The 14,961-nt window shown below is 40.4% G+C and overlaps 1 protein-coding gene and 1 long non-coding RNA gene across 13 annotated transcripts in view; one reads left to right on the top strand and one right to left on the bottom strand.

The window, feature by feature from the left end:
• Nucleotides 1-14,961, bottom strand: part of LOC144332136 (uncharacterized) — a 118,687-nt gene that overhangs the window by 35,335 nt on the left and 68,391 nt on the right. The window lies entirely within an intron of this gene.
• Nucleotides 1-14,961, top strand: part of RBL1 (RB transcriptional corepressor like 1) — a 91,698-nt gene that overhangs the window by 41,522 nt on the left and 35,215 nt on the right. For all 12 annotated transcript variants that reach the window (XR_013399857.1, XR_013399853.1, XR_013399855.1 and 9 more), the window contains 5 exons: nt 483-620; nt 3,346-3,510; nt 5,906-6,038; nt 10,511-10,777; nt 13,429-13,637. Coding sequence is in view for 6 of the 12 variants with exons in the window: in XM_077951700.1 (XP_077807826.1) it covers nt 483-620; nt 3,346-3,510; nt 5,906-6,038; nt 10,511-10,777; nt 13,429-13,637 (912 nt within the window). In the remaining 6 variants the exon portion in view is untranslated. The remainder of the gene's footprint in view (nt 1-482; nt 621-3,345; nt 3,511-5,905; nt 6,039-10,510; nt 10,778-13,428; nt 13,638-14,961) is intronic.

Here is a 14,961-nt window from a genome sequence, read left to right as displayed (position 1 = left end):
AAGAAGGCAACAAACACTGTTTTTAAAACTGAAAACTTATATTAAATGTAATGGTAAAGTAAGACTTTTATTTTCTCAGTGAAATATTTCTTTTTCTAAACATTTTTGTCTAAACTGTGGCATATTACCTTTCATTTCTGTTTTGATAAATAAATCCTTATGTTGACAAAACAATTAACTGTCATTAAGAAAAAAAACAACCAATTCTCATGCTTTTCTGTTGATGGGAATACTGACATATTATTTGTTCAGATTTCAAAGCAGATTGTTATGTACACCTTATTTAAATTTATTACCTACCACTGAGCAAGATTAGGTATTACAGGAAAACTACCAGTTTGAGAACTCAAATTTTTATTTCCAGTAATCTAGTATAATATAATTTGCACGTTATTGTTTCTTGTTTCCATAGTTTTCTTTGTACAATGGCGAAGACTGAAATTGCTGAAGAATATTAAACTGTGGTCTTTCTCTTCCCCCAGGTTCTTTTAGAGCAAGATATATTTCATCATTCCTTGATGGCTTGTTGTTTGGAAATTGTGCTCTTTGCCTATAGCTCACCTCGTACTTTTCCTTGGATTATTGAAGTTCTCAACTTGCAACCATTTTACTTCTATAAGGTAAGATGAAAACAAAGTTCTGTTATGAGATGAAAACAGTGTTTCTCACAGAAACATTGTATTTATCTTAGTGCTGAAGAAAAACACTGTTGTGATATCTGGAAAATGTTTCCAGATGTGTTCTGAAAATATATATTCCTGGCTGGGTACGGTGGCTCATGCCTGTAATCCCAGCACTTTGGAAGGCCAAGGTGGGAGGATCACCTGAGGTCAGGAGTTCGAGACCAGCCTGGCCAACATGGTGAAACTCCATCTCTACTAAAAATACCAAAAAAAAGTAGCCGGGCATAGTGGCGAGCACCTGTAATCTCAGCTGCTCAGGAGGCTGAGGCAGGAGAATTGCTTGAACCTGGGAGGTGGAGGTTTGCACTCCAGCCTAGATGACAAGAGCAAAATTCTGTCTCAAGAAAAAAAAATGATAATATGTATTCCTTTTGGGTGAAACCAGGAACACAAGAGACAGTTGAGCATACAGTGGCTCACATCTATAATCCCAGCACTTAGGAAAACTGAGGCTGGAGGATGGCTTGAGTCCAGGAGTTTGAGGTTACAGTGAGCTATGATTGTGCCACCACACCACTCCAGCCTGGGCACCTAAGCAAGACCTTGTTTCAAACAAAAAAAAGGAGAGAGAGAAGGTGAGAAGGTAAATTAAGTCAATCTTATAGCTTCAGTTCCTTTGTTATCACAGACTTGAAAATATGACCTGGAACTAGTACTTAACTTCATATTTTCCCTATTTATGAATGAAAATTATAATCCTGTTAAACAAATGCGTGGTGAAGAACAAAAAACTTTCTACCAAGAGGAAAAAAGACCTAAAATTGATTTTGGTGATAGTCTAACTAATAAAGCTGTAATAATAGATTATGCTTCTTCCCCAAGTTTGAGCTAATTCAGTGTGAATGAATCTTAAGTATTTTTCTTACTACAACTATTTTTATTATCTTTTCAAAATAAAACAGAGGTCATAGCTATTGAACTACATCATCACCCTCAATAACATTTAGTCATCACAGTCGATAACGTTTAATGTTACATAGTATCGAAATTTAAGACTAATGCTACTGTTATGCTTCTTGGCATGATTTAGTTAATATTTAGTCATCTAGGCTACTTTTCTACTGGTGATAGAAAAATTGGTTTGAAGAGTTAAATTTTTATACCTAAAGTATGCCTGAATTAAAGTTGTAGAAAATGCAGGTCATTGGAAAGCTTATCTCTGTGAATTATTGAGTGTGATTAAAGTATTTTTAGGTTTCTTAGGGAGAAGTGATTCTACTATACACTTACTTTAATGTTAATGTATATATTCAACTTTTGCCATTAGGAAAAAGTTTAGTTTTGTCAACAACCTCATACTAATTTGTTTTTATTTGTAACATCCTTATTTTATTCAAGAAGCTAAATGCCTTTTTTTTTTTGTAGAGACTCGGTTTCACTATGTTGCCCAGGCTGGTCTCGAACTCCTGGGCTCAAGCAGTCCTCTCACTGTGGCCTCCCAAAGTGTTGGGATTACAGGCATGAGTCACTGTGTCGCCTTCCTTTGCTTTTTTAAACGACATAAATGATGTGTGCTGCTTGAAGAAAATCATAAACATAAATGTGGGCCGGGCGCAATGGCTCACGCCTATAATCCCAGCACTTTGGGAGGCCGAGGCAGGCAGATCATGAGATCAGGAGATTGAGACCATCCTGGCTAATATGGCAAAACCCCATCTCTACTAAAAATACAAAAAATTAGCCGGGCATCGTGGCACGTGCCTGTAGTCCCAGCTACCTGGGAGGCTAAGGCAGGAGAATGGCTTGAACCTGGGAGGCAGAGATTGCAGTGAGCCGAGATGGCGCCATTGCATTCCAGCCTGAGCAACAGAGCAAGACTCCGTCTCAAAATAAATAAATAAATAAATGTGAATATTAAAGTCATACATCATAATCTAATTATTACTCCTATTATTAATATTTTATGTATATAAACTTTTTTCTGGATACTTCCCTTATTAAAATAGAATTATAGTATATATAAGCAAAGTCACTTTAAATAGTTCATTCATTCTGTTATTTTGAGTTAGCGGAAAAAATAGTCTGGAAAGGAACAATACATTTAAAATAGAACTAGACTTGGAACCTAACACCTGACTTCTCCCACTGTTGGGCTGTTGACCAGTTATCACCTATCATTGCCTCAGGTTGTCATTTATAAAATAAAACGTGAAAAACAGAAATGTATGTGAACATATTTTAAAGAACTTATAAGCTCCTTTATAAATTAGAAGATGTTAGTAAGCCACAGAATTATGGTTCAAAGATGATTTTGGTTCTGTGCCACAGAATAAGGCCACAGTGGCCGGGTGCAGTGACTCACACCTGTAATCCCAACACTTTGGGAGGCCTAGGCGGGCAGATCACCTGAGGTCAGGAGTTCTAGACCAGCCTGGCCAACATGGTGAAACCTCAGCTCTACTAAAAACTACAAAAATTTGCCAGGTGTGGTGGCAGGTGCCTGTAATCCCAGCTACTCGGGAGTCTGAGGCAGGAGAATCATTTGAACCCGTGAGGCAGAGGTTGCAGTGAGCCAAGATCGCACCACTGCTCTCCAGCCTGGGCAATAGAGGGAAACTCTGTCTCAAAAAGAAGAAGAAAGCCACAGCTAGTCCTACATGCAAGTCCAGACTAGAACTAACTGCTTGAAACCACATTGCCTTCTCACCTTTCTCCTCTGCAGGTTATTGAGGTGGTGATCCGCTCAGAAGAGGGGCTCTCGAGGGACATGGTGAAACACCTGAACAGCATTGAAGAACAGATTTTGGAGAGTTTAGCATGGAGTCATGATTCTGCACTATGGGAGGCTCTCCAGGTTTCTGCAAACAAAGTTCCTACCTGTGAAGAAGTGAGTCTGGGCAAGGCTGATAATCCTATCATTAAAAAAAATAAAAAATAAAACAGCTTTATTGAGAGAGAATTCCTATGCCATACAGTTCACCCATTTTAAGTGTACAATTCAGTGGTTTTAGTATATAAATAGATATGTGCAGCCATAACCACAATTTTAGAATATATTCATCACTTCAAAAAGAAACGTACATCCTTTAGCTATCACTTCCCTACCCCTATATCTTCTCCCTAGCTCTAAGTAACTGCTAATCTACTTTCTGTCTCCGTAAATTTGCCTATTCTAGACATTTCATATAAATGAAATCATAAAAATGTAGTTCCTTTTGACTGGGTGTCTGTCGCTTAGCATAATGTTTTTAAGGTTCATCCATGTTGTAGAATGTATCAGTATTTCATTTCCTCTTTTTTTTTTAAGGTGGGGTTTCCCTCTGTTGCCCGGGCTGGTGTGCAGTGTTGCAAACGTGGCACACTGACTGCACCCTCAACTTCCTCGGCCCAAACGGCCCTTCTGCCTCTCAAGTAGCTGAGACCACAGGCACATACCACCACACCCAAACCCGGCTAATTTTTTTTTCTTTCTGTTTTTCTTTTATTAAGACGGAGTCTTGCTCTGTCACCCAGGCTGGAATGCAGTGGCGCAATCTCGGCTCACTGCAACATCTGCCTCCCGGTTCAAGCAATTCTCTGCCTCAGCCTCCCGAGTAACTGGGACTATAGGCACCCACCACCACGCCCAGCTGATTTCTTTGTATTTTTAGTAGAGAAGGGGTTTCACCGTGTTAGCTAGGATGGTCTTCCAAAGTGCTGGGATTACAGGTATGAGGCACTGCGCCTGGCCTGTCTTCACTTTCTTGATGGTGTCTTTGAAATGCAAATATTTTTAATTTTGATGGTGTCCAATTCAGATATTTTTTTCTTCTGCTTGTGCTTTTTGGTATCATGTCTAGGAAACCGTTAAACTTATTTAAAATTTTTCAAATGTCTGTATAAAGATTGAACACTTTTCATTAGTGGCATTTAGAATTAAAAAATAAAAAACAAAGGCCGGCCACAATGGCTCATGACTGTAATCCCAGCACTTTGGGAGGCCAAGGCGGGTGGATTGCCTGAGGTCAGGAGTTCGAGACCAGGCTGGCCAACATGGTGAAACCCTGTCTCTACTAAAAATACAAAAAAATTAGCCGGGCATGGTGGCACACACCTATAATCCCAGCTACTTGGGAGGCTGAGGCAGGAGAATTGCTTGAACCCGGGAGGCGGAGGTTGCAGTGAGCTGAGATGGTGCTGTTGCACTCCAGCCTGGACAACAGAGCAAGACTCTGTCTCAAAAAAAATTAAATAAATAAATAAATAAAAATTAAAAATGTGTGCCCAGAGTTGTACACAAATTACATTTTTAATAGTAGTATCATGTGAGAAATCGAGGTGTTTTTTTTTCTCTACTTCTGTTATTCTTTTGTAACTCCTGTCTTTTGATTCTTCTTTGTTTTGTCTCCTTATGTACTTCATTAGTCTTCTTGAATTTTTCCCTAATCCCAAACTACTAGAGCTATCCAAGGCCAGGAGGAATTGAAAAGAAGATGGTTGCTTGAAATCTCTCTTCCATACTTCTTTGGTCTTTTGCAGCAGACAGTAACTTACTGGGCCACTCTTCAGTGTTCATCAGTTTATTTCCATTGAAGAACTTCAAACTCCTTCAAGTTCAAAAAAGCTGTGAACTCGAAGAAGGATTAGTATTGAAGCTGTTGCTCTTATAACTTACTAGTTGTACGACCTTGGGCAAATTTCACCTTCAGATCCTCAATTTTCTCATCCCTAAATGGAGAATGATACTGCCTACCTCATAAGTTTAGTTCTTGTGGTTGGTAACTTACCTATATAAATTATAAGGTTAAATGAAATGAACTCTTTCCATAAGTTTGTTAACATTAAGAATTGAGCACTTTATCCAAGTTGTATTTTGTGAAGAAGTGAGAAAGAGAAATAAAATAGTAAAAAATAAAAGTTAAGAAAACACTTTTTCGGCCAGGCACAGTGACTCGCGCCTGTAATCCCAGCACTTTGGGAGGCTGAGGTGGGTGGATCATCTGAAGTCAGGAGTTCGAGATCAGCCTGGCCAACATGGTGAAACCTCGTCTCTACTAAAAATACAAAAATTAGCTGGGTGTGATGGCATGCACCTGTAGTCCTAGCTACTCAGGAGGCTGAGGCAGGAGAATTACTTGAACCCGAGAGGTGGAGGTTGCAGTGAGCCGAAATCGTGCCACTGCACTCCAACCTGGGCAACAGAGTGAGACTTTATCTCAAAAAAAGAAAAGAAAAGAAAACATTTTTAATAAGTTTTAATCAGCAAGTTTATATGTAAACCCAAGGGTTTTTGTTTTCTACAGGTTATATTCCCAAATAACTTTGAAACAGGAAATGGAGGAAATGTACAGGGACATCTTCCCATGATGCCAATGTCTCCTCTAATGCACCCAAGAGTCAAGGAAGTTCGAACTGACAGTGGGAGTCTTCGAAGAGGTAGGTTCAACATTGGTAAAGGAATGAAAAAGTAACAAAGGGTATTTGGGTTTCTTTTCAGAGAAAATTTTAAGTCTTGTGAGTATATTATTAAGAAATCTAATTTTTTCAGCAGGATTCAAAAAGGAGCTTGATGCTTGTGCCAGCACCCCTGTGTAGCTCATTGTACACTACATTATATACTATAATATATATATTATATACTATAGTGTATACTATATTAATAGAATTTTAAATATAATTTATTTAATAAATGTATGTAATCTTTCCTGAATGCTAATGGAGAACTGTTTAAATAAGCTAACGTCAGGCATGATGGCATCTTTCTGTAGTCCTAGCTACTCAGGAGGCTGAGGCAGGAGGATTGAGGATTGTGTTTGAACCCAGCCTGGGCAAAATAGTGAGACCCCCCTCATGTCCCAAAAAAAAGAAAAAGAAGAAAGGAAAAAAAAAGATAAGTGTATTAGTCTCTTCTCATGCTGCTAATAAAGACATACCCAAAGCTAGGTAATTTATAAAGGAAAGAGGTTTGATTTACTCACAGTTCCACATGACTGGGGAAGCCTCACAATCATGGTGGAAGGCAAAGGAAGAGCAAAGGCACCTCTTACATGGCAGCAGGCAAGAGAGCTTGTGCAGGGGAACTCCCCTTGATAAAATCATCAGATCTCGTGAGACTTATTCACTATCAGGAGAACAGCATGGGAAAGACCCACCCCCATGATTCAATGACCTCCCACCTGGTCCCTCCCATGACACGGAATTATGGGAATGACGATCAAGATGAGATTTGGGTGGGGATGCAGCCAAACCGTATCACTAAGCTAAATACCTACTTTTCCAAATTTCACAAATTTATATTCTTGCTTTGCCTGTGTATGTCTCTGTAGAAAAACATTTAAAGCAAAATAAAATTTGTATTATCTTTGGAATGCTTAAGTTCATCTAATAAACTAGTTATTTATACTCTTAAAATAGTTCATTTTGAAACTCACCAATAGAAATATTTTAGTTCATTCTTCCTTATTTTCTCTTGTGACGTAGCGAGCTGATGTGTGCATCTTGTGGATTATATAGTTCTTGGATTTTAAAAAATCAGTTAAAATCTCCTGACCACATAGTATCCCTTAACAAATCTTAGATGAACAAGTATCCAGGTTACATAGTATGGTACATCCATTTTTGGACTCTGTGTGATTGTGTATGTGTGTTTGTCTGTCTGCCCGTCTGCAGTCTTTGCTTTACATGCAATGCAGGATCATAAAAACGACTGCAGGCCAGGCACAGTGGCTCACACCTGTAATCCCAGCACTTTGTGAGGCCGAGGCGGGCAGATCACCTGAGGTCAGGAGTTCAAGACCAACCTAGCCAACATGATGAAACCCCGTCTCTACTCAAAACACAAAAATTAGCTGGATGTGGTGGCGAGTGCCTGTAATCCCAGCTACTCAGGAGGCTGAGGCAGGAGAATCACTTGAACCCAGGAGGTTGCAGTGAGCCAAGATCACACCACTGGACCCCAACCTGGGGGATGGAGCAAGACTCTGTCTCAAAAAGAAAAAAAAAAGGCCGGGCGCAGTGGCTCACGCCTGTAATCCCAGCACTTTGGGAGGCTGAGGCGGGTGGATCATGAGGTCAGGAGTTCAAGACCAGCCTGGCCAAGATGGAGAAACCCCATCTCTACTAAAAATACAAAAATTAGCTGGGCGTGGTGGTGGGTGCCTGTAATCCCAGCTATTCCGGAGGCTGAGGCAGAGAATCACTTGAACCTGGAAGACAGAGGTTGCAGTGAGCTGAGATCACACCATTGCCCTCTAGCCTGGGTGACAAAGCGAGACTCCATCCCTAAAAAAAAAAAGATTGCGTGAGGGCATAAAGTCAGGCATAGTGGCTCACGCCTGTAATCCCAGCACTTTGAGAGGCCGAGGCAGGTGGATCATCTGAGGTCAGGAGTTCGAGACCAGCCTGGCTAACATGGTGAAACCCCATCTCTACTAAAAATACAAAAATTAGCCAGGCATGGTGGTACACACCTGTAATCCCAACTGCTCAGGTGGCTAAGGCAAGAGAATTGCTTGAACCCAGGGGATGGAGTTTGCAGTGAGCAGCGATGGTACCACTGTACTCCAGCCTGGGTACAGAGCAAGACTCTATCTCAAAAGAAAAAAAAAAAGCCTGGCGCAGTGGCTTACACCTGTAATCCTAGCACTTTGGGAGGCTGAGGCAGGCGGATTGCCTGAGCTCAGGAGTTCAAGACCAGCCCGGGCAACACAGTGGAAACCAGACCCTACTAAAATACAAAAAATTAGCCAAGCATGGCAGTGTGCCCCTGTAGTCCCAGCTACTTGGGAGGCTAAGACAAGAGTGAGGCAAGAGAATTGCTGGAACCAGGAGTGGAGGTTGCAGTGAGCCGAGACTGTGCCACTGCGTCCAGCCTGGCAACAGAGTGAGACTCCGTCTCCGGGAAAAAAAAAAAAAAAAAAAAAAAAAAAACAAGATTGCATAAGATGTGAATACTCAGTAATTTTAATTATTGGGAATAATTATAATTGTTTTTTGACCTTTACAAATCTTGTCAAAATGTTAAACAAAAAAGGCTCTTCTTACTGTCAGTTATTAATGTTTAGATAAATGAAAAAATAGTAAAAATATTCAGTATACTATAATTTAAAACTTTCAAAATATTGGGAATTATTTTCTTTTTTAAAAACTTACCAAGAATAGTAAAGATCATTTCAAGGGATTTGCAGCTAACTTTATGGCTTCAGCTCGAGTCTTGCCTTGAAATGTCACCTTTGAATGTACCTAGTCAGATTCAAGGGCTTACGTGGATTTCTTAGATATAAGGCATTCACATGAACTCTTGTAAAGGAGTAATGGAAACTACTATAGAAATTTGCACTTGTTTACTGAAGACGGGAAGTAAAAGCTACTTTCATAAGCCCAAGAATTATGGAAAGATTTTTATTAAACTGTTACTATTTTCCCAATCATCTCACTAATACAGAGAGCTTCTAAATCATCGCTAGGGGTCATTTTAATACCTTTTAAGCATGTTTTGAAAATGGATTACAGGGCCAGGCACGGTGGCTCATGCCTGTAATCCCAGCACTGTGGGAGGCCAAGGTGGGCAGGTCACGAGGTCAGGAGATCGAGACCATCCTGGCTAACACGGTGAAACCCCATCTCTACTAAAAATACAAAAATTAGCTGGGTGTGGTGGTGGCCGCCTGTAGTCCCAGCTACTCGGGAGGCTTAGGCAAGAGAATGGTGTGAACCCAGGAGATGGAGCTTGCAGTGAGCTGAGATCATACCACTGCACTCCAGCCTGGGCAACAGAGCAAGACTCCATCTCAAAAAAAAAGAAAAAGAAAGTAGATTACATGACTATCTAATTAGTGAATGTAAAAATAAATAATGAAGGCTGGGCATGGTGACTCAAGCTTGTAATCCCAACTGAGGCAGGTGGATCACCTGAGGTCAGGAGTTCAAGACCAGCCTGGCCAACATGGCGAAACCCTGTCTCTACTGAAAATAGAAAAATTAGCCAGGCATGGTGGCACACGCCTGTAGTCCCAGCTACTTGGGAGGCTGAGGCAGGAGAATTGCTTGAACCCAGGAGGTGGAGGTCACAGTAGGCTGAGATTGCACCACTGCAGTCCAGCGAGACTCCATTCTCATAAATAAATAAATACTTTTGCTTTAAAAGCATATTATTGACCTACCTGTAAGGAATCATTGGTTGAGGGAAGAATTGTGGAAAAAGATTTAGAAAAGATGTAGGGTTGTAAGGGGCTAGAAAAAGCCGTGCAGCTGGTAGAGAGGGAATGGAAAGCAGATCCTGTGAAAGGATAGCACAGGAAGAAAGGCAAAATCCATAATCCTTACTTTATTTTTGATCAACACACTACTGCCAACCTTCAGATTAAGGCAAGGTAAGCAGATTTATATCATCTTTACTCATATCTTCTGATGGATTTACTGAAGATGATTCCATATCTACTGAATTAGAAAGCCAGAGCTACTGCCTTAAATTGCTGGGAGTGCAAATATGCACAAAGAGGCAAAACTGTGACCCAAATTCCTGATTTTGCTTTTGCTTCCCTTCTTCTCAGGTGCTCTTTACTAGGTATGATTGGGAGATATTGGACTATTACTAAAATTTAGTGCTCACATCATTCTACCTCTCAGCCTCTACTTTATCCTTAATGTTTTGCTCCTTTAATTTAGGCAGAGGTTCAAGAAACCAGGAAGATGAGTGATCGTAATTTTCACGTTTTACCATAGTGACTTATTTCATGCCTCTTTCTCCCAGTAGACTATATATTCCATGAGGGCAAAGGCCATGTTATTCATATCTAGCTAGTGCCCAGCATAAGTATCTCAACTCACTATCTGTTGAGTGAATGAGTAAACCTAATTTATTATTTTGGAATACATTTCTGTTTTAAATTTATTATTATTTTTTTTAGATATGCAACCATTGTCTCCAATTTCTGTCCATGAACGCTACAGTTCTCCTACCGCAGGGAGTGCTAAGAGAAGACTCTTTGGAGAGGATCCCCCAAAGGAAATGCTTATGGGCAAGATCATAACAGAAGGAACAAAATTGAAAATCGCTCCTTCTTCAAGCATTACTGCTGAAAATGTATCAATTTTACCTGGTCAAACTCTTCTAACAATGGCCACAGCCCCATTAACAGGAACAACAGGACATAAAGTTATAATTCCATCACATGGTAACGTTATAGTGCATTTGTTTTATATTTTTTCTGAGATAAAAATTTAAGAAATGTCTTAGTGGATTAGATCACATGGTTTTTCTTTTTCTTTTTTTTTTTTTTTTTGAGACGGAGTCTCGCTCTGTAGCCCAGGCTGGAGTGCAGTGGCCGGATCTCAGCTCACTGCAAGCTCCGCCTCCCGGGTTCACGCCATTCTCTGGCCTCAGCCTCCCGAGTAGCTGGGACTACAGGCGCCTGCCACCTCGCCCGGCTATTTTTTGTATTTCTTAGTAGAGACGGGGTTTCACCGTGTTAGCCAGGATGGTCTCGATCTCCTGACCTCGTGATCCGCCCATCTCGGCCTCCCAAAGTGCTGGGATTACAGGCTTGAGCCACCGCGCCCAGCCGGTTTTTCTAACTCATTATTTTCTCTTGAATCTATACTTTTTTTTTAAATAGATTTGATTTTTTAGAGCAGTTGTAGATTCACAGCAAAATTCAGAGGAAGGTACAGACATTTCTCATATTCCCCCTTCTCCTACCAGAGGCATGTAGAGCCTCCCCCATTATCAGTATTCCACACCAGAATGCTACATTTGTTACAGTTGATGAACCTACATTATTGACACATTACCCAAAGCCCATAGTTTACATTAGGGTTCACTCTTGGTATTGAATAATTTATTGATTTTGAGAATGTATAATGACATGTGGCTGTCACTATAGCTGCATACAGAGTAGTTTCACTGCCCTATAAATCCTCTGTGCTCCACCTTGTCTTTTGTTTTGAATCTATAGTTGTTTTTTTTTTTCAAATTTTATAAATTTACTGTCCTCTTTGTTTGTTTAGACTGATTTTACTTTTTCTTTTCTTCTGTTTTTATTTTTTGAGACAGGATCTCACTCTGTCACCCACGTTGGAGTACAGCAGCATGATCTCATCTCACTGCAACCTCTGCTCCCAGGCTCAAGTGATTGTCCCACCTCAGCCTGAGTAGCTGGGACCATAGGCAAGTGCCACCACTCCCAGCTAATTTTTTTGTATTTGTGGTACAGATGGGGTTTTACCATGTTGCCCAGGTCTCGAACTTCTGAGCTACTTTTAAAACTTTTAAAATGTTCTTATCTGAGCTTACCAATATGTATGTACTGAGCAAAAATTCTGTTTTTTGACTAACATCTCAAGTGCTCAAAATGTTTAAAAAATTGCTTTTTTTTCCAATAAATTTAAACTATAAACGCATCACAGGCACATACAAAATGAGAACAAAATTTGCTTTTTTTTCAATAAATTTAACCGAATATTCTTGTTTCTGGAAAATAAGAATTTATATGGGGCATGGTAGCTTTCACCTGTAATCCCAGCACTTTGGGAGACTGAGGCAAGAGGATCACTTTAGCCCAAGAGTTTGAGACCCAGACTGGGCAACATAGCAATATCCTATCTCTACAAAAAATTAAATTAGCTGGCGTGGTGATGTGTGCCTGTGGTCCCAGCTACTTGGGAGGCTGAGGCAGGAGAATCACTTGAGCCTGGGAATTTGAGGCTACAGTGAGCCGTGATCACGCAACTGTACTCCAGCCAGGACAACAGAGCAAGACGTTGTCTTAAAAAAAAAAAAAAAAAAAAAAGGTGGGGATACCCGGCACAGTGGCTCATGCCTGTAATTCTAGCACTTTGGGAGGCTGAGGTAGGTGGATCACTTGAAGTCAGGAGTTTGAGACCAGCCTGGCAAACGTGGTGAAACCCTGTCTCTACTAAAAATACAGAAAAAATATTAGCCGGGTGTGGTGGTGCATGCCTATAGTCCTAGCTACTCAGGAGGCTGAGGCAGGAGAATTGCTTGAACCTGGGAGGCAGAGGTCTCAGTGAGCCGAGATCAGGCCACTGCACTTCCACTTGGGTGACAGAGTGAGACTCCATCTCAAAAAAAAAAAAAAATGGCTAGCTGCAGCGGCTCATGCCTATAATCCTAGCATTTTGGGAGGCCGAGGCAGGCAAATGGCTTGAGCTCATGAGTTCGAGACTAACCTGGGTGATATGGCAAAACTCCCATCTCTAAAAAAATATAGGCCGGACACGGTGGCTCACGACTGTAATCCCAGCACTTTGGGAGGCCAAGGAGGGTGGATCACGAGGTAGGAGATCGAGACATTCTGGCTAACATGGTGAAACCCGTCTCTACTGAAAATATTTTAAAAATTAGCTGGGTGTGGTGGCATGCGCCTGTAGTTACAGCTACTCAGGAGGCTGAGGCAGGAGAATTGAACCTGGGAGGCAGAGGTTGCAATGAGCTGAGATCACACCACTGCACTCCAGCCTGGGTGACAAAGCAAGACTCCACCTCAAAAAAAAAAAAAAGTTAGCCAGGCCTGGTGGCTTGCACCTGTAGTCCCAGCTATTTGCAGGGCTTGAGGTGGGAGGATCACTTGAGCCCAGAAGGTCGAGGCCACAGTGAGCTGAGATGGCGCCACTGCACTCCAGCCTGAGTGACCAAGGGAGATCCTGTCTCAAAAAAAAAAAAAAAAAATCAATCATAACCTAGAATTACTATTTTGTAGCCTTCTTACACACACATATATGTATATATATAATTGACAAAATATATATAGTTGACAACTTTCCTAGAACATATGCAGATTATTTCTAATAATGCTTATACATTCAGGTGTTGCAAATGATGCTGCAGAGATCACACTACCTATTTCCATGAATACAAATCAAGAGTCCAAAGTCAAGAGTCCTGTATCACTTACTGCTCATTCATTAATTGGTGCTTCTCCAAAACAGACCAGTCTGACTAAAGCACAAGAGGTACATTCAACTGGAATAAGCAGGCCAAAGAGAACTGGGTCCTTAGCACTCTTTTACAGAAAGGTATGTGTTTTTACAGCATTTAAAAAGAGTTTATATTAAATAATATGGAAGAAAGATTGAGTAACAGAGACAGACTTTGGTCTGTTTTTTTCCTAATATACATAACACAAAATTTACCATTTTAACCATTTTTAAGTGTACAGTTCAATGGTATTAAATACATTCACATTGTTGTGCAGCTTTTCAGTATTACTACCATCTATCTTCAGAACTTTTTCATCTTCTCATTCTGAAATTCTGTATCCATTTCTCCCTTTCCCCAGCTTCTGGCAACTACTATTCTACTTTCTGTTTCTGTGAATTTGACTACTCTAGGTTCCTCATATGAGTGAAATCATACGGTATTTGTTTTTTGTTTTTTTGTGTGTGACTGGCTTAGCATAATGTTTTCTAGGTTCATCCATATAGCTTGTGCCAGAATTTCCTTCCTTTTCAAGGCTGAATAATATTCCATTGTATGAAGAAAAGAAAAAAAGAACAAAAGAAAAAATATTCCATCGTATGAATATGCTTTCTATTTAATACCACATTTTGTTTATTCATTCATCTGTTGATGGGCATTTGGGTTGCTTCTACCTTTTGGCTATTGTGAATAATGCTGCTGTGAACATTTGTGTACAGGTGTCTGTTCAAACCAGGCATGGTTGCTCATGCCTGTAAACCCAGCGCTTTGTGAGGCTGAGGCAGGAGGATCACTTGAACCCAGGGGTTTGAGACCACTCTGGGCAACACAGTGAGACCCTATCTCTATTTAAAAAAAAAAAACAAAAAACAAAAAAAAAAACAGCCAGGTGTGGTGGCAGATGCCTATAGTCCTGTCTATTTTGGAGGCTGAGGTGTGAGGATCACTGGAGCCCAGGAGGTTGAAGCTACAGTGAGCCAAGATCACACCACTGCACTCCAGCCTGGGCAACAGAACAAGGCCCTGTCTTAAGAAGAAAAAAAAATAGCAACAAATATCTATTCAAGTCTCTGCTTTCAATTTCTTTGGGTATATTCCCAGAAATGGGAGAGTAATTTAGTATTTCATTTTCTGAGGAACCACCGTACCGTTTTCCACAGTGGCTGGACCATTTTATATTCCCACCAGCAAGGCGCAAGTGTTCCAAGTTCTTCACATCCTTGCCAACATTTCGTGTTTTCTGGTTTGTTTGTTTTTTTGATAATGGCCATCCAATGGGTGTAAAGATACATCTTATTATAATTTCGATTTTCATTTCCCTACTGATTAGTAATATTGAGTATCTTTTCATGTGTTTTTGCTCATCTATATATCTTCATTGTAGAAATGTCTATTCAAGTCTTTTGCCCATTTTTTAAATTA

The sequence above is a fragment of the Macaca mulatta genome, chromosome 10 (genome assembly GCF_049350105.2).
Source record: "Macaca mulatta isolate MMU2019108-1 chromosome 10, T2T-MMU8v2.0, whole genome shotgun sequence".
Lineage (NCBI taxonomy): Eukaryota > Metazoa > Chordata > Mammalia > Primates > Cercopithecidae > Macaca > Macaca mulatta.
The sequence above is the reverse complement of the archived record's forward strand: the minus strand, read 5'-3'. Positions and strand labels throughout refer to the sequence as shown.